This window comes from Rhopalosiphum padi, chromosome 2 (genome assembly GCF_020882245.1).
Source record: "Rhopalosiphum padi isolate XX-2018 chromosome 2, ASM2088224v1, whole genome shotgun sequence".
NCBI classification, from domain to species: Eukaryota; Metazoa; Arthropoda; class Insecta; order Hemiptera; family Aphididae; genus Rhopalosiphum; species Rhopalosiphum padi.
In genome coordinates, this window is record NC_083598.1 from 60212621 (window position 1) to 60234309 (window position 21689).

At 28.7% G+C, this 21689-nt stretch overlaps 2 protein-coding genes across 3 annotated transcripts; one reads left to right on the top strand and one right to left on the bottom strand.

Annotated features, from left to right (window-relative positions):
* Positions 1-106: 106 nt before the first annotated feature.
* Positions 107-18576, bottom strand: LOC132921780 (uncharacterized). 2 transcript variants are annotated; one of them, XM_060984982.1, is made up of 15 exons: positions 18483-18576; positions 18111-18412; positions 17392-17706; positions 16731-16895; positions 15675-15956; positions 13120-13210; positions 12972-13044; positions 12814-12886; positions 10510-10550; positions 2443-2880; positions 1343-1549; positions 851-1046; positions 649-797; positions 412-570; positions 107-332 (listed from the first exon to the last, which is right to left on the bottom strand). In XM_060984982.1, exons 2-15 carry the CDS (start codon positions 18312-18314, stop codon positions 203-205), a joined length of 2523 nt encoding a protein of 840 aa, XP_060840965.1. In that variant the 5' UTR covers positions 18315-18412; positions 18483-18576; the 3' UTR covers positions 107-202. The 2 variants fall into 2 exon arrangements, with proteins under 2 accessions (XP_060840965.1, XP_060840966.1); XM_060984983.1 differs by lacking the exons at positions 12814-12886; positions 12972-13044; positions 13120-13210; positions 18483-18576 and having other exon boundaries at positions 18111-18475.
* LOC132920557 (UDP-N-acetylglucosamine transferase subunit ALG14 homolog) lies at positions 9397-10334 on the top strand. Its single transcript, XM_060983036.1, has one exon. The coding sequence runs from the start codon at positions 9603-9605 to the stop codon at positions 10251-10253; it is 651 nt and encodes a 216-aa protein (XP_060839019.1). The 5' UTR covers positions 9397-9602; the 3' UTR covers positions 10254-10334.
* Positions 18577-21689: the final 3113 nt, after the last annotated feature.

Here is a 21689-nt window from a genome sequence, read left to right on the forward strand (position 1 = left end):
ATATTCCTTTATTCTTTATGTTGTTTTAATTTTAGTCATAAAAAACAATGAATAATTACGAAATCATGTAAATATAAAAACAAAATTATGTAAATAAAAAAAATAATTAAAAATGATAAAAATATTTTATTGAAGATTATATAAAATATAATATGTTCACTTAATTTTAACAAATTAATAATTCATTGATCAAAAAAATATTTCATTTAAGAAATATTCTTGACAACGATTTATTTAATGTAGCTTTTACGTTTGGTGAAGCTGCTGATGATATTAATGCTGCACCTCTCGGATCTTCGCTCAATCTGGTTAATATATGTTGAGCGGCTTGACTAAACATACATAAATATTTCTAGGTACATCAAATCATTCTTCTATTAGTGCTACAGTTGTTTAATACTTATTGCTTACCGAGAAGTAGGCGTATTATCAAATACCATATTAGTGGCAGCAGTTATCACTGCATCTCTAGCATCTGTTGGTAAATGAAGAGTTCCACTGACTCCGAGTCTATCGACCATTCTGGCTAAGAGACGGCACGCTTCTGCACGAACCATTCGATTTCCATGTCTGAGAAGTTTAATATTGAAAGTATTTTCTTTATTACGTACACCCAATTTTTTTTTTGACTGATACGACAAGACTTACTTTATCCCTTTAGCTGTGATTACATGCACACATTTTACAGGATTTACGTTGTCGACCATTGCGTTCAAAGCTTCTGCACTTTGCACCCGAAGAAATTTATTGGTATCCGCTGTACGCGGAAACAGTGCCGATGCGATTTCTTCAACATCCTAAACAAAAGTATTTTGATTTTAAGAAATATTCGAACGTTTGATTATCTTACCGGTTCCATTGATTTCGGTACATAAGAAAACATTTTCTGTGCAGCCGTACATGCGGCTCGTGCCACTTGGGATCGGAGACATTTGATATGCTTAGCCACATTGCGAGCGAAAGGTTGTAAGGAACCTGGACGCAGTTCTTTACCGTGGAACATAGCCAGCCGTGAAATATTCTGTAGACCCGTAACGGCCGCTTCCCTGTCATAACATATTAGCTATTTGTTAATCAATCAAAAATTACATAATAAATGTAGTAATGTACTACCTACCTGGCTACCTACTTATAAGTATAACATCATAATATATTGTTTTTATTTTTATCTTTATATGCGACTAGGAGGAATGCGGTGGGCTTAAATTACTTCTTTCTAGTGGAGGAGGCTTACCTAAGCAAATATTTATTTGGAGGAGAGATAAAAGCCTAGTCCCTACACCCCTAGCCAAAGATACCCTTGTACAGTTGTACATTTTAATAAGTTTTATCATTAGTATACCATTCCGGGCTATTGATTTGAGTAGAAACCAAATGTAGAGCTCTTTGAGGTTCATTGAACGGAGTGAAATTTGGTCCTATTTCACTAGATCGTTTATTTTTAAGGTTCGTTCCAACAGATCTCCTCCTTTCGGTCGTTGATGTAACGGTTGGCGCAGATGGTTGCACAACAGATTTCGTAGGTTTTACTTCAGCTACAGGTTTTTTACTGTGTAAAAACAAATAACGAATAAATTCATTAAAAATCTAGACTTTAAACTATAATAATGAATATTGAACACAATAATATGTTCATTTTTTTAAATCAATAAGCCATATAAATTATAAGGTATCTAGGTATAGACACTAGACAGTGTTGTCGAGTACTTGAGTAAAACTATTCAAATACATATTCTAAATACGTTTGAAAAAAATGCTTGAGCACATGCAGTATTTGAATGCTGTTTTGAAAGTATCTGTATTTAAAAATTTAAAATTAATTACTACCTATTTTAAATACTTTTTTCATCTCATTTTATATATAGGGATGCTCAAATTTAAATAAAATAATACAAATTATACAAAATGTTTATCTATAGATTGGTGATCGTTCTGTATATATTGTAATATTTTTAGAGGCCTAAATCATCGATTTAATTGAATGTAGGTAATAATCCGTTTCAGAGACGTATTTAAGGGTGTAAGGGGGGTTTGAGGCCCGGGCGGTTAATTTTAAGAGGCGGTAACGCCGGTAAATACACCTATTGTTAAAAAAATTTAGGTTGGGAAGGGGGCTTTGCGGTGCAAAATTTCTAAATATGTCTCTGCATTGATTTCCTAATAAAATTGGAAATATCTTTACTGGAATAGTAGAATTACATATAACACAATAAAAAAAAAAGTATTTGAAAGTATCCTTTATAAGACTGGATACCTATTAAAGACTATAGGTAGGTACCTACTAGTCGGTTTCACAGTATTGTCTCCGCGACCTCTACTTAGCTTCAGAGGCGTATTTTCAAAAAAAAAATATTTTAATATTTTAATTTAAATACACATAATTGGCAGAAAGGTCGTCCGGTATCTCTAGAACCCTTATTTGTACTATTTAATTGGACTCACTCGTTTTGCGATTGAGTGTCTGCACCTGATGCTGTTACGCTCGTGGTAGAGCACTGTAACTTAACATTGGTCGGTTTGACGAGACCTACGTCGCTATAATTTTCAGACTGTGTTGTAGATTGTTTGTGATTGTCAATCACTTGCTGCTGCTGAGGCAGTCGATCATCGTGGTTAACCCGTCGGGTTCCCATTATTGCGCCGTCTTCGATCGGAATACTCGACGACGTTCGGTTGACCGGAGTCTGTCGCCGGGCATCATCATATTCGCCGTCCGACGATTTAGTTTCGTTGTCACCGCCGTGGCTGTTGTCCATGGGACGAATAAGAGTATGTCGGGGATCATCGTCTGCGTCGGACATTCTTCTGCTGTTGTGTTCCTGCCTGCTGATCTCCGGCACCACGGTCATGGAAAACGTTGTTCTTACAGAAGACTCGAAACTGATGAAGAAAAAAAAAATTGCAAGTACGTTGTTATTTATGTGTTCTACGATATAATGGAGCAATTATTATAGGCGCATATACCAGTTATTATGCTTATTGCCTTATTCATTTGTAGTAGTATTATTATACTATATAACAAATTTATAGTTTTTACCTATACAGGTTAAAATATATAATCGGTATGTGTTGGATATACATATACAATTGATTTTTATTAAATTAATTTAAATTGTAGTTATATTGTAAAAAATAAATACTAAAATTTAAAAATTATATGGTAACCTATATATGATATATGCACAGTTAATTATTTCTTCAGTATATATTGCTTACATAGTTTTTGGTTGGACCTATAATAGATCCTTGCTACTATAGGCAGTTCCGAACTTCCGTCTAGGCAAACTAGGCAGCTCCTCGGGGCCCAGACCCATAGCCACGGAGAGAGGAAGAGTCACTGTCTCCCTTAAACCCGTTTGTTGCTCCCCCCTAGCATTTTATCGAAAGATGGCGATTTTCGAATTGATTGATACATTGGATAAAGAGTATAGTGGTGATCATACGATAATTTTATAAATATAATCATGATTATAGTTTGATTGTATATAGAGGTGTATTAATTGTGTATGAGCAACGAGTAACGACTGATGACGAAAATTTTATCACTTTTTAATATTTGATCATGGAATGTGAATAATCACGCGAATAACTTCGTCATACGTTTATTTGTTTTCCGTGAGATTTAAAGGTAAGACAAAAAGTTTTGTTTTTGTAATTAATTAATTTGTGAGTAGTGGCTCGTGAGTCGTGGGTGAAATATCGAGTAATTGCACATGTTAAATTTTGGAACATGATAAATTCCCCAGTTGACGCGTGTTTTGGTTAACGAACACGTTGTATGGACGTTATACGGTCATGTCAAAAAAATGAAAACCGCGGACAGTTTGTTCTATTTCACTATTTCAAGTAGTGATAAAATATACTATAGCAAATAATTTGTTTTATAATAATAATTATAAATATATAAAATAAAATAAAATACATTTGACGCATATAACAAATCATTCCTTTATAATAGAGTATATTATAATCTTATTATACTAAATCTGAATAAATATTTAATAGTAAAATCATCAAAAAATAAATAGGTAATACTGAAATAGTTTTTTATGTGCATTTATAACATGGCTGTAGTGCGTTATTAGACTAGCCAATTCTGTAATTTAATTTTTAATTTTGAGGTATATATATATTAGGTATAGGTACACTATACCTATATATTTTTTATTTTATTTTTATTTCTGTTAAACATTAAAAAATGGATTCATGGTTAATAAAATCAAACACGGTTTCAAAGGATCAAACAAACAAATCTAAAATTCTAAAACATCAGAAAAAAACTTCAATACATAATAAAACAGACGATAAACCAATTTTCCAAATAAATCAAACTTTTGATACTAATATTATAAGTATTATTTTTTATTTATAAATTTAAAACATTATAATTAATTTGTAAAAATAAAATAAATTTTTTTTTCTATTGTTCCCTCTAAAACTCGATTTGATCCCCCTGAAGAATTTATTTGGCTACAGGCTTGTTCTGGTCAAGTACCAAAAAAAAAAAAAAATGTCACACAAAATGGCTCAACATCAAGAAATATTTCGTGTACTTATATAATATTATTATGAAGTAGGTAGTAACTTGGACATTAATATTATATTGTACTTTGTACTATATGGCTATGGAAGTATAATGAAATAATGTGTATCAGAACCGCATTATATACATTTTTAAAAGGAATTTTTATTATTATATTTTTAAAAGTCTCCTTCCTTAGTAATTGCTTTGGGTAATAATAGCATTTAGTTCGACATTGATTATAATAATGATTATAAGTAGGTGTAATAGAAAATTGGGAGTCGTAATGCTCACCTGATTCCCTTTTATATGCTGTGGCTTAGTAAGGGTGTTGTAAGAAATTGATAAATACAAAAATACATACACTTATTAACTAAATGGTATACGTAGAAACTTAAAAATGATCTTATCACAAATGAGGTACACCGGGTACACATATTTAGTATCACGTCTAATCCATATGGCCGGAACCTGGAAATACAGTAGTAAGTTCGACTTTGAAGTTAAAAGCATTATAGGTTCTTAGAGTAGTGACATTAAATGTTACTAAATGCATGTATGATCATATAAAAAAATACGATAAATTAAAATGCGAAATGAAGCGGGCAGGCGTGGTGCAGCTATATTATATATATACCTATTTATATAATATAAAGATCTTACTCGACGATCGTCGGCGTACACAACGGTATATGCTTGGGTACTACGAACACAGTGTGGTTCAAAGATATCTGTTTACGATTCAGTTTATTTCGTTTATCCCGATGCACATAATTGTGAAATATATATTTGCGTTTAGCCGGTGGTAATGCGGCAGTGGGTGGCGTGATGACGCAGTCTTTCGGCGGTGGAGACGCTATGAGGCTACGACGACGATGAGGAGGAACAGGACCGCAACAGAAACAAGACCGCAACATAATTATACACTATTGTGATATTGACGAAAATGATTAAAATGTTTCATGATAAAAAAAACCAATAAAGAAAAAACCATCAGCGGCTTCGCTTATAATGTGAAAAACGGACTGCCGATGTGCCGACCACTACATTTGCAAATACCTACTCACGCGGTAAAAGTATACTGATAGCAGGTATCGATATGTAAATATAATGTATATGTTTTATAGGTATACCTATAATATATTAATAATATGATGTGTGCTGTAATGGTGCAGAGGGTCCTGCTAGTTCTTGCAAGGGGGAGTGGACTTATGATATGCACGCATTGGTATATATATATACGATATTGCATGTAGATATAAAGTTATTATGGACACACGCGATTGATCGGATTTTTAAATAAGGTCAACGGTCAACTCGGCCCAATACGGCGTGGACTATATGACTATATGTCATATTTTATATATGTAGCTTGGTATTATACACGTGAATACGTGATACATATGTAAGGGGACTTGTTGATATTTTTACCTTAAATCATTTGATCTGATTATTGTATGCATGACAAAATACATTTACATTATATTATATTTATATTTATTATTTTGCATGATTGTATGTATGTATACAGTATACTGGCGTCTGGAAACATCGTTGATATAACTTATAAAACATTATATTGACATTAATTCATTACTAAATATAGATACTTGTTATAGTTATTACAACTTCAAAATGATATCTTGGATAATATATACTAATAATACAACGATTGTTTTGATGTATTACGTATAAGTATAGATTGATCTAAAACGATTAAAACTAGTACCTATATGGCTATATAAGTATATATATATATATATAATATTAAAAGTAGTGCCTAGATTTTTTTTAAAAGAACAACTTATAATAAACCTTGTATTAAATTTTAAAGATTTTTTGGAAAGAAAATTGCAATAGCCTATACATGATTTAAAAAAATTCTAAATATTTTGAAAATTTAATCTTAAATAAATAACGCTAACATAAACATTTGATGAAAATTTTAAGTATTTACAATAATTCATTTTTGAGTTACAGCAAAATACTTTTGAACCCCCCAAAGTACCAACTAGACCTAACAATTTCCTTTTCAAAGAGGGGCTGAAGTCAAAAATCAAAGCACTATTGCCACTATTACTACTCCAAAACGTGATGACAGACACAAAAAAAATTACACATCATTGTAAAATCAATACATTCATCTTCATCACTCCGTTCAGAATCTAAAATATATCATATAAAAATTAAATATTTAAAATTATTATACATAAATAACATAATAATTATAGGCTCTGTGTTTTAAAAATAACAATGTTTTAGCTTTAAAGACTTGACGATGAGATAAAACTAAAAAATCGAAGACCGTACAGATTTTATTGGCGTTTAAAAGAACTCTTGAAAAAAATGAATTATTGCCACGATTTGTTTTGAATTGAGGTATATATAAAACAATTAACAAATCAGAATTATGTATATTTCTACTAGGGATTCTGAATCGAATTAAATTTAAAATAGCTGGGTGGTTTATCAAGTTATTTAAAATATCATAAACATATACATTTATCTATTAAATTACGCTTGGTGGTAAGAAAATTAAAATCTATATAGAATCTTGAACCAACAGGAAAGTCTCTAGAGATAGTACAGATTAGTATAGATAGTCTAGATTGGGTAACATAGACAATTCTTTTTAGAAATGTGTATTGAATGTTATTAAGATCGTTTAGTAAGTTGAATAATTATTAAACCATATTAAACAGTAAAATTCTAGATTAGATCTAACTAAAGAATTCTACAAATGTTTTAAACATAAATCTAAATCATAAAGTCCTTAGTACAGTAGAATCTCGCTAATCCAACAGATATCAGACCTCGCTACTGCCGGATTAACGAAAACGGCGGATTAATGATGAAGGTTCACATGAAAACGCATTTTTACTTATTGAAAAATTAAAAAATTATTTATTAATTATTAAAAAAACTAATAGCCTTTATTGTACTTCAACGTTAACTGAATAAAAATGAAATATCTAATAGATTTATTCGGATATAATCTGTTATTACATATAGTTTTATCTAACGTTTTATCGTTTACGTTGGTAACTTTATATACAAATACATATTGGTATAAATGGTACAATGGTACGTATAGGTTAATATAGCCGGATTACTGGACGTAACGGATTATCCAACGGCCGGATTACCGAGATTTTACTGTATTTGTATATCTACGTATTAATAAAACACAACATTTTATACGCTTTATTTATGATAAATTTATAATTTATTTTGAAAGGTAGATCAGATTCAAAACAAATACCTAAATCTGTGATAGAAATATAGAATAAGAATCTTTCGAGAGGATAGTTATCAATTTGATAATTATGAAATAAAGAACTTCTACTGCGTGAAAAAGGTTATAATTTTACATTTATCAATTATTTTTAACTCCAAAATACAAGCTTAGATTGCAATAAATTTAGATCTTATAATATATATTTATATTAATATATTATACATGCATATGAAGTAGACAATCGATACATTTATTTAGGTACTACGCGATGATCGATGATTAGACTTTTATAGTTAACGACTGATTTTATGTCAATACTCGATTGTAATTTATTCAAAGTACAAACGACAACATAGTACATTTGTGCCATGCAAAAATTATAATTTTATTGTTACTAAAAATTAATCTTCGTCTTTTGAAAATTTCATTGCGTATAGTTAAACATATAATACGAGTACCTATACAAAAAAGTTTTATAAGTCCCCACGAATAATGTTTTTAAATTATAACAAAATAATGAACATAATTCATAGATTAAATATTCAATTTTATCTAAATCTAAAATTCAATATTGTCTACAAAAAAAATTGTACTTATATATATTTTTTAGATTTTTTTATTTCAGCATAATATCATAACTCATAACTACTTTGAGGAACTTTGTATAAATTTTTCAAGTCTTGGCTATAAAAATTAAACTTTTTATAGATTTTTAACTGCTTAACAATTTGCAAATTTTCGTGATATTGACGATTTTTGTCAACATTATAAATTCAAATGCTTATATAAAAATAAATTGTGCTAATGTATTCTGCATAGGTATTTATATTATGTATTTATAAGAAAAATTTAATATAAGCCTGCAACCTATTTTGTATTAAATTTTCCAGTTTTTTAATAAAAAAATTATAATATCCATATATTTATAGAAATAAAACTAAGAACAATTTCAAATATTATCTATAAATAAATTATTATGTATTAATAACAAAAATATTCGAAATATTTTGAAAATTATTTTATGTATGGAAAATATAATTATATAAGTGTTTATTAAACATTTTAAATATCTACTATTACCTATTGATTTTTTAATTGCAACAAAATATCAAAAATCGTTTAAGAAGAAATAGTTATTTAACTTCAAAAACTCATAGAAAAAATATTTTGGTTTTAGGTAGTTGAATTTTTTTTAAGGTAATATAATTTTTATAAGAACCTCTTATTAAATTTTCAAATCTTTGATTAAAAAAATAAAAATTTTTATGAATTTCTAACTATAAAATAATTTTGCTCCACTCAGGTTAGATTAAATAATAATATATAATAATATGATAATAGACAAAAGCAAGTAATAGGTATCTACTATTTTCTACTAATATTTGTTACTAGTTAAAATCTACGAAAATTATATATAAAGGATAAAACTTGTATTTATAATACATTATAGAAATATTATAATTTATTATTTATTATTTCATAATACCAATATTATTTATTCTATAATAATACCGACGAAAATACAGTATGTTTAAATGTTGGTACCTCAGTAGCTTTATTAGTTTATCACCTAAGAGTTAAGATATGTTATCAATTATCAATTATTAAAATGTATTATCAAAATCAAATATTTGACATTTGTTTTTCGAGTCTCAACTTTGTCGTTTTGTTTTAAATCTTTCAACCGTTGAGCTTGTACAGTTTTTTTCAAATATAAATTTAATTTTAAACCGTTATTTATAATTTTAGTTGATTATTAAACATTTAAAATATTGCGAGCCTAAGTTTAAAATGTAATTTGTCGAAAATTTTTAAATCAATTTTAAAGTTGTACTTATAACTATGTTATTATTTATTATGTGGTTGCTGATCCCAACCATATTTTCGGCGTACTTTTCAGGTCGTCTTATGTATATGATCTTAAAAAATCTAACTAATACACAATCACTTAAAAAATCAAAACAGCCGGTTCGGACATTAGTTGTAATTGGTTCAGGTGGACATACAGCGGAAATGTTACGTTTAATGAATTCTATGAACAAGTTAAAATTTATGCCACGTTTATATCTATTAGCTGATACAGATACAACAAGCCGCAACCGTGTAGAAAATGATGAAAGTGGTTTAGAATGGTCCATAGCCACTATACCACGCTCAAGACATGTAAATCAATCATACTTAACATCTATTTTTTCAACTATTTATGCAATTTTTATAACTGTGCCTATGGTTTTATCATTCAAACCAGATTTGGTTTTATGCAATGGACCTGGTACTTGTGTTCCAGTATGTCTGGTTGCATTTATAATGAAATTATTCCATTATGCAGATACATCAATTATATTTGTTGAAAGTATCTGCCGGGTTAAATCTTTATCTTTAACCGGAAAATTAATGTATTTTATTGCTGATTTAATAATTGTTCAATGGCCTGAATTGAGACAGAAGTATGGACAGAGAGTCAAATATCTTGATGAAGGATTGAATTTATAATTCTATTGTTTAATGTAGATAACTTAATACATTAATTTATGTATGTAAATTATTAATATATATCATAATATTATGTGCAAATTGTGTTTATAAATTATATCCTTAATTTCTGATTCACCGTGATCCCTAGTAAAGTAAAATGAAGAAAACAAACCATATAGTTTACATTTTTACCTATTTTTATCAGTAAAATTACTAAAGTTAAAATATTTAAAATATTGAATATATGATATTTTAATATGTATTTTGTACTCACTTTTTAAATGTTTTGTCTGTCTTCATATTTTTATAATTTCTCTAAAAAACAATAATACATAATTCAATAATGAAAAAATTATTATAAATAATATGAGTTTTAATTATTATTGAATTCTAATATTTTTTTAAATAAACCAAAGTATAGGTAGTTTATGTTCAACAAAAAATGAAAATACCATGCAAAAAAATGTGTTTATTTAATTTTATATTTTAAATTATATAAAATATGTGCACAAAGTATATTTTATATACTTATATAGTATACTTTGATTATCGAGCTATTTACTTTAAGGTATGGAAAAAATACAATCAAGAGTTGAAATTACATAAAACTTGAAAAGATTAACATCTTCAATTTAAGTTATGATAACTTATGATTAATTAGTAGTCAAGAAACTTTTACAATAATAATACATTAATCAGCTATGATTCACTTATTATTATAAAATATATTTAGCATTTAGACATTCAGTATACGTATATATAAGAATACAAGATACCTAATAAGTAATAGTAAACTATTATATTTTAAGATGCTTCAAATCACACAAAATAATACTAAATCAAACACCAAAGCACCAAGTCTTAAAAAGACTAACTAATTTATATAATGTCCCTCACTATTTAAATGAAAATGGTATCATAGCGATAAACCAAACTACAATAGTGTTTTTAGTTTTATTTAAGTGAGTAACACTATATTAAAACATTAAAAACTAAGTAAGTAATAATAATTTCTAACCATCTATCATCTATAGATATAGTAATATTTGAATAAGCATCATACTATAATAAAAATATATGATATATGTATAGTGAATAGAAATAATAATATAATAACACTCATTCAGGCGCGTATTATGGATGTCCAATAACTAGAGAAGGTTTTAGTAATTAATCACTATTTTTTTTAATACCCAATAAATTGGCATTGGAATTATGTGAGGTTTTACATACCTAACTATAGATTTGAGAAAAATTAATATTGTGATTAATATTAAATAGTTAATAAATACTGTAATTAGAAATTGTAGCTGTGCGCGCCCATGCTACTATTTCTGGATTAATACTTAATAGAGGCTATTCAAGACACTCGACCACTTGAGTTTAGTAATAATTTATTTGAATTATATAAAGGAAGTTTATGTCTTATAGTTTCGTCCTTAATGTCAATGATCTCTTATTCCCAACTTCAGAACATTCCCAGCATAGTTTCTCATTCTAGTCATTCTCGTGGTACCCATTGTAGACTAAACTACTAAAGTATTTGAATGAAAAAGTATCTTAACATTTTTTTTAACTGATGTTCTTGGATTTGAAGAGTTTATTTAGCAACTTGAGTCATACAAGGGACATTAAAATACATAAATAAGGAACATGTTCATAATCCTTTACGATTTGTTGAATTTTTATGTTCTTAATTTATTGATATTGATTGATCGATTGATGTATAATTAATAATTATAGATAAATAGATTATGAAAATGACTTTAATTTATTTTTAATTGGCCGCTTGGGGGCTGAACGTTTGGTCACATTGACCCAATAGCCTGCATATAAAAAGGTTAATTCTTAACTTTTTATTTAATTTTATATACCTACTAATTACTATTTACTATAGGTACTAGTAGAATAACCAATAACCATCATAATATACGGATATATACTCGTTGAAAAATGACAATAATGAGACGCTTTAACATAGGAAGAATATTTGAAATAACTGCGTGGAAAAAAAAGTAAAATTATATAAAAGTGGAGAAACGAATACAAAGTGTGCCCTCACTTTGCCAAAAATCGAGATTTTTCTATTAAAAATTTTCTTATTTTGTTTCAGGTTTATTTAAAAAATAAATATTACATAAATATGCTAGATGTTACTGTGATCCACTGAAATAAGCAACCATATTTAATAATGCGTACCTATTAAATTTGTAACGGGTATTTTATTATATTAAAACCTTTAGATACCTGTAGTCTATATCTATTATACAGTAAAATCCCGTTACAACGAACTCCAGGGGACCACATTTTTTTTCGTTATAACGGAAATTTCGTTGTTACAAAAATTCGAATAAGTTCTTTATAAGCCCTGCTTTTCGGCAGGGGACTTCTATGACTTTCGTTATAACGGGATTTTTCGTTGTAACGGGAATTTACTGTATACTCTTCATTCTATACCCCCACTGATCATTACCGCATGACTGCATGTGATAATCCTTGATACGCGCCTGCTTATAGGTATAATTAGGTGTATAATAGTATAGGTTTATTGTTTTATAAAAGTAATATACCTACTAACATTAAATGTATCGTTGGTCCTTCTAGAACAAATAATAGCGTGTGGAGAAAAAAATCCCTTATTAAATGATATTCTAAAAAAAAAAACTTTTATAATTTTGTTCATTTATTAACAAGGTTGATAAAATAAAACTACAGGAAATTCCTTAACATATATACCTATCATCCAATTTTCTTCTGAAAGTTGTACTTAATAACGAACCTACAGAAGAATTTGTAAATTGTTTGAAATCTGAAAAGTTTTAGAAAAAAATATCTAATAATTTGAAAAATTGAAACATATTATGAAAATAGTGTAGGTAAATACTTGGTTGTCGTAAGGGTGGTAAGGTGTTTGGCCTCAATTGATTGATTACTCGTTTTTGGTGCAAATAATTACCGGAGCTTCGAAATTGGGTCTAAGAATAAAATACAGTTTTAATGCTAAGTTTATTCTTCAATATAGATGATTAAAAACAACGTAGGTTTTAAATAAATAGACAATATTATAAATAATGGGTTTATAAGTAATATATATACAAGTACCTATCTAATAATAAAAATTGGGGTTATTCACCCTCGGTCAAAACTGTTTTATAGATTTCCTGTCAAACACCATGGGTCTCGCATGGTCACTAGTCATTTACCATTAACCTAAAATGTTAAATTTTCCTAACTATTATGCTATATTGATCCAAGATGACCTTATACAATTATACGTATAGAATAAGACAATATTATATTATATTGTATCATCACTGAATATGTTATGGTAAATGGTAATGTAGTATACTAGTATGTAAATAAATACCATTTTAAATAAAAAGTCAAAAACCGACATGTATACGTAGTGGTTATTTCATTTATCTAAATGAAAAATCTTTAGTTTGACCCAATTTCTTAAGCACCGTCACTTTTCCATAGTAGGTACCCATATGTTAAAGCTAAAAGTAAATATCTACAGTAACACGCAAAAATGCTAATTTTTAACCCCTTTATAGCTTTAAGTAGGGCAATAGTGTTTCGTGATTAAATCGAACGGCTTACCTAATGTTGACCTATTTATAAATCTGTACTACTTGCACCACGCTACAATAGCCGGAAAAACTTGGACGTTATCGGACCCTTAAATCTAGACAAAAGTTTTGTACCAACACTCAGGTCGATTCTCATTTTTGAGATGTATATGACGCAATTCATTTTTAAATACATATTTGTACAAAAAAAATAGTTGAAGTTGAGAATTATATTATAATTTAAAAGTAAATATAAAGTAATAAAAACATTAAATTAATTTTGTAAGATTTTATTTGGCTTATTTGGCTGGTAATTTATTAAGTGATTAAAATATTTTATGGTTCATTACAATACGGGCCGAGTCCCAGTAACACGAGTTAAACGTTAGGTACCTATAGTATCACTTAATATTTACTAGGTATATTAAATAATAATTATATAAAATCTATAATAGAATCTGAGTAGTTTCAGTTAATGAAAAGTTTATGGACTGGGTTAAAGGCGGAGAGTCGTTAGCAAGACGCATTAGACAATAAAGAGGAAAGCTTAATAGATATTAAAAAAGGAAGTTCAATAAAAAATATCTAATAGTTAACTACAATAAATATTTTATGTCCTAAATTGAAGTCGATAACTTTGAATGTATATGCTTACATTTTATGTATAAAGTGTTGTGATAGTTGATAGATTTTCTGAAATAATTTTAGCTACAATAAAACAATAGCAAATGCAAATGCTTAATTAATTCCAATAAAATAAAATGAATACAGGCATCCTATATTAATATTATTATAAATTTATAACTAACTAGATTACTAGAACTATGGGTATTAGGCATACGTAATCTAGCTAATATAAAGTCAAGAAGACAAGAACCAAAACCACAAACATAATATAATTAGTAATTAGTAATTACCTAATAATAAAGATTTTAAGTTGTATTTATGAGATAAAATTAAAGATTTTAAACTTGGGACGAAAGTTTAGGACAGGGGTCTCCAATTAATATTTTTGAAGGGCCACATTAGGGATCTGAAAATTTTTCACGGGCCATCAAAATTCTAAATACATATTTACATTATTTAAAAACCAATAATATTTAAAAAAAAAAATAATACAATAATAGGTAACACATATAATGTTGTCGTAATAATGTGTTATTTATTATTTATCTGCGGGCCGGATAAAATGTGTTCGCGGGCCGTCATTTGGTGACCCATGGTTTAGGACATTCATTTCTACTGAGTTTCATTCTTGACTAGTTTATTTTCTATTTATGTTAAGTGTCTTTCTTGTGTGGAAAAAAGTATGAGCACAAAATTGTAATTAACACGTCATAATCAAATGCGCCAATTTAAATTCAACAATCAACAATACAAGTCATATATTTAACTATAATTAAAACATAAATTATAGTAGGTAAGTAGGTAGGTACTATTAAAAAGCACTAGGTTGGTAAAAATAATTTGTTAATTAAATAAAGCAGTGTCGTGCCCAGGATTTGTTTTCGGGGGGGGGGGAGGGCTTAAACATGCATATTTAACTTTATAGGAAAATAGGAATTAATTTAAAAACATATATATACACCTACTATTTAAAATAAAAGATTTCGGGGTGGGCTTAAGCTCAAGGCCCCCCCTGGATACGGCACTGAAATAAAGTATGAACTATGAATATTTAAGAAGATACATATATAATAAATTATGAGACTAAAATTGTCTATATAGGTAATATAAGCATTATGTCATTAATAATTATAAAAATAATATTAGAGCATCTATATATGCATAGAAATATTAAAAATAAAATAATAATCATGCTAAATATAAAATAAAGTAAAATTGATAAGGTATATGTGATTGTTACTTGTCGTGAAAGTGGTAATTTTATTGATATGTTTTCATTTTTGGGATGTTTTGGTATGCTTAATGCAGGCTTGATTGGAATTGGAATACCAGTAGACTTGTGAATTTCATGATGTTCATCAGAGACGTCAGGACTTCGAATCTTAATAAGCTCTCCACCAAACGTTACTCTTCTAGGTGTTTTTGGAATTTCTACATCGTCTTCGTCATCATACGACGATATTGAAGAATCTCGACCAGATGATGAAGATATTCTATACACTTCACACAACACTTCAAAATCCTGAAAAGAAAATATAACTATAATGCAATCCTAAAATTAGAAGTAATTTAAATTAATACTAAAAATTATGATAATATGATAAACCTACATATAAACTATAAACGTATAGATATATACAATATTAAATATATACATTTTCGGAATAAAAATTGGAACAAAAATGATAAATTATACTTTACATATATCGACAAAAAAAAAATAATTTTAATACTTTTTACACGGTATACATATGTATATTTTTAAATAAATGTATAAATGTATACCATAAATGCATTTATAAAGGTTCAACAAATATTTGTAGATAGGAGGTATAATACCTCAGGTATTAATTAATTAACTAATTAATTTAAACCATTTAATTAATAATTTTTCAATAGGTTCATATTACCATTGATTATTGAGTATTTATAATCAATGATATTACATACCTAAATTATACTAATACAGCCAGTACATGCAGGTAATACTTATCACTTATATGTTATATAGACTTATTTATAGTTATATATAAGTATATTAGTACATACATAAAATATATATAATCTAAACCTACATATTTATGTTTAATATTCATATGGATATCAGGTTATTTGATATGTAATAACATTGATTATAAATACTAAATATAGTAAATATTTATTATTGATAGTCGTATAATAATAGGTACCTAACCTATACTACCTTTTCGCTTTTATCAGAACTCAGAAGGTAGAAATATATACATTATTCAGATGGAATAAATTGTTTAAAATTTAAATAATTATTATTTATTACCTTTTTAATAATAGGATGAAATGTTTCAAGATAGTGATCAAATTTATTTCTTCCGACAATTTCTTTAACCCTGTCTAAACAGTAAACAGCAGCTTGTTGAAATGTTGCTTGTACCATCTTGTTGGATAAGGCAGTTACAAGGTGCACAAATGTAGGTATCGCAATCTAAAATACAAAAAAAAATAAACCAAAATTTTTAAATTTATTGAGCTTAAATTTTAAAGTTTTTTGGCTGAAATCTCATACTAGCCACTTGCCAGGGTCAATATTATTAAACTTATTACTATATATTTTTGTGGCATCAACACTATTAAGATCCTATCAATATAATTTTTAGATATTAAATCTATTTTTCTGAAACAATATTTTGTTATATGATTTATAACTAGCACATTACACAAAAAAAAAGTTATCAAGACATTAGCCTTAAGCTCCGACTCTATATGCCTGCACCATAAATAATACAACTGGGAAAAAAATAGTTTTTTTTTTAAATTTGAAAAATAAAAATTATAGAAATACACAGGTCTAATATTTTTATTTTTATATAAAATTATATATTCATACAGCATTAAATTATCAGGTAACCTCTGAGTTTAAGATATATTTTTTGCAAACTATATGTATATTATAGTCTATTAATAATTATTGTTTTACTCACGGGTCGTTCTCCATTTCTCTTAACGATTTGTTGAAGTACTACAGGAACGCATTCCATAACATTCACAGTGAGACTTGATTTGGCACCAGATACATCCAATCCCTGCACGATCATGGACTTGAGAACGAATTCGGGGTCAGCCGAGTGTTGTACATAGACCAATATTGCATCCATAGAGCTACTTCTAAGGGCCGGTGAAAAGTGGGCAAGATTTGTAATGACCGCTGGGAGTATTGTCGGGGACATCAACGCGTCCAGTTGTGGGCCAACTGCAGGTATAACGTAAGCTAGCACTCGTGAACCATGAAGTCTCACCTGTAACGAATTGCATAATAAACGCGTCAAATGCTAGCCCATAATCGATTTCAGTTTCAATTTTTGAAAATTCACGTCAACCCACCCCCATTTTTGTTTTAATTTAACTTTTTTAGGGCTTGCCAATTATCATACACATTCTAATACTTCTGTTCTATGAATAGATTGGGTAATAAAAACAATTTGTTTGAATAGGTAATCGCGATGATTTGCTTGCATAAACTCAAACCCAGGGTCTGCCTGGCCATGGCCGGAGTGCTAGGATTCCTGCACGGGCCCTTGTACTAGCTGTGTTACACATAGCGCCAAATACGTCGTTGAAATCATATTATATTATTATAGGTAGGTACTGTGCAATCACTGTACAGTATCGCAGCAGATCTAACGCACAAAGATGCACCGACCTGCCATTCGGGATGCTGTAGTCGGACGGTCAGCTCGGCGAATACTTCCTGTCGGTCGACGTTGGCCGGGAACCGGTTCTTCTTGATTACGTACTGCCAAACGGGCGTCAGCTCCAGGTGGTAGTGGCCAGAGCGAAACTTTTCCGGCGTGGACACCGGGTCAGGGACGAGCCGGACATCCGGACGCAGCGTGGCAGTTTGCATGATTGTTATGATGATGTACCGCGATGTATCTGCAGCAGTACGGTTTTGGCAGCACGAGAGTAGTTACACACACCAATAATAATAATTAGGATTTGGATCTATATGCAATAAATATAAAAAAATGGTAAAATATACATCGTTAATAAAAATTAAGAAGTGTATTATTACGGTGCAACAACACGAGTGCAAGCATCGCACACCACCTATGACCGCCCGTCTTCGTCGGTTCGCCCGCGCGCAAAACGCCTTATTGCAGTGTTGTAGGTAGTTGTCCTAAAAATATATATATATATATATATATATATAGCGTTCGCATAGCAACACAAACCGTGTATGTATGTACGTATACAATCGTGTACCTGTATGTATATATAGCTAAGTATAATAATGAGGCGTTGTGTAGTATACGGGGTGAAACGTTGTTTAAGTGACTACTAGTACACCACTTTCCTTAATATTTTGTATTCTACGACATTTATAGTATTTATGTCGTACTACATAAGGGATATATTTTTTTAATATTAGATGTACAGGCTACGGGGGCGTATTATACCGAATATTTATCATCATAGTTTTTTATTAGTGATCATAATCGTATACAATAGTTAGACGAGTCGAATTAGAAGAGTATATAAATTAGAAGGTAAGAGATTCCCTGCAGTAGTCTACCTATCGCTTTGCTATAATAAATACCATATTTGCTCATTTGAACCTTATCTAATGGATTATTAACACACAAAATATATTTGTCCAATATCATTGTAATGTATAAATAAATTACTATTGAGCATTGGGATTTAAAAAAAATTATATTATTTTCTTTCAGATTATGAAATTGAAAACATTGATTGTCACAAAAATAAATTTAATAAACCCAGTTTATATTGTTATAGTAAATAGTAAAATATTTGAATATTTTTTCTTAAACCACGTATATACAAATACATTTTAATGAAAACTCAAAAATTGACTAAGAAAATTGGTGTAACCACTTATAATTCGAATTACCCTGTATATAATAATATATTATGACTTATGAGGTTATATACCTATATATATATCATGTATATACCTACTATATCAATGCGTCAGAATAAATCACACGAAATATAACACTTAGCGCTCGGCGACCGGCGCACATACTTCATGTACGGGTGGGCAGAGGGACACTTTCTTACGTTCCCCCAACCACCCCACCGTACTTGTAGCCTGTGTACCTACATATACATATACAATGGGACTTATACATAAATACGAGACACATGCACTGCAATTAGGACTAGGGAGCTAGAAGGCACCCGTAACGCTACCGTGTATAATTGAATGACGTACACCTACCGTGTATAAATGAATGACGTATACACTACCAGAAATATATAAAATCTGTAGTCTGTAAGTATATGTACATTATTGCACATAAAACAAGTAAAGAACGATTCACCAAGCGCATGCTCGCTCCTATTTTTCTTTAATAAATAATAACAAATTTATTCAAATTCTGATTTTTGAATTTTTTTTAGTAAATTTAGGTACATACAGTTTATTTAAGAACCATATTTTCAAACACCTACTTAATTCTTACACTATTTAAGAAGTGTCCTGTGGAGATTCAAACTTGTTTTTGAACCAACCTTTTATGAAACAGATAATTTTATTAAAAATTTCGATGTACTCCATGTAGGTATTTAAATTAAAATTTGATCTAAAAAGTTTCGAGTTAATAATTACATTTATCTAAGAAATTAAGGATAATAGTCTTTAAATATGGTTATACAAAACTTGAAAACTGTAAAATAGATGTAACGCATTTAATTTAGTACCAACCTACTTAATACTTATAATACTTCAGTACTACAAAATATAAAATTAAGATGGATTAATATTAATATAATTTTCAAGTCACAGCTCCCAGCTCCATATATTTCAAACTTATTAGGACCTATCCTTAATGCGCAAAATTAAATATAATAATATTCGTAAAATCATAAACTATACCTACTAGGTAAAGGTACTCGTTCCAACTTTAAATTTGAATATCTACATAACAATTTTGAATAAAATCATTGTATATTAAACAATTGACAGGATAAAAAGATACTCATTTGAAAAAATAAATTGCTATTACCACAAGATACTCTTTAGTCTTTAAATATGGTATATAAAATTTAATTATTTAAAAATCAGGTCATTAAGTATATAGGTACCTATTTAAAAAATCCGAAACTTAGAATTTGAGTAAATTCATTATTAGATGAAAAATAGGGGTTAGCACTAAGTATGCTTGGTTAATTAGTAATTAGTAATTACCATGTTACCATGCATATACCTAGTATACAGTGAATCATGTTCCAACAAAAATCGACCTTTTACGTTTACCACTAGTATAAAAATAATAACAACAATAAATTTCAATTACGAGTTACCTATTAGAATTTGGAAACCCATTTTTATAAAATTCTAAAGAGAACGTATTGACTATCTCAATAAAATTTTATCGAGGAAATTGTGTTAAAAATACTAAGATTGTGCTTCACAAGAATTTAAATCAATATTAATTATTAGACGGGTAAGTAAAATTCAAAAATGGATTGGTAAAAAATATAAATGTTATCAATTCTTTGTTTATTATTATAGGTAGGTACTGAAGTTCTACAATACAAGATTGCAGAGCGGCTTTCATTTGGGCCAATAATCCAAAACAACATATCATTTGTGCAGTCTTAAATATATTGTGTTTATTATCATTTAGCCCATTTAGGTAAATTTATATAAACTAATACGTTTTCTTTCTCATTCTTTGTGACTTAGGACTCAGTTAACTATGATATGATTAAAAATATGTAGATAGTTAATATAATAAAAACTGTTTTATAGGCATGTTACTTCCCTTGTGAAAAAGTACACTTCGGTTACATAGTTATATATTCATAAGTTCACAACACATACACAGGGTACACTTATTTTTTTTTAATGTTATTCATTAATTTATAAATTCACGCAAACGATCAATTAATTTCTGGTCAAAATAATATTATATTATGCTTTACTCGGCTACATTTTGGGTCATATGCCCAGATTCATCTGCTATTGCACTCGTGTGAATTTTAATTTTTTTTTTTTTTTGTTATTAAAAAGAAAGGCTTCGACAACGAAGGTCATTAGCCTGCAAGGTTAACATTGTAAAATTAAGAGTAGTTTGTTAGCTTAGAAATACTTATATATAATTATATACATGGAAAAAGGTGACATTTAGAGATTGTTTTATAATAAGTTGGATAGTTTGATGATATTGAAAAATTTTAAGATTACATCAGTGTTGGTCTCTCCAAGTGCTTCTTCGATCTTGGAGGGGTGGTTTAAGATGCTTCGTTCGTT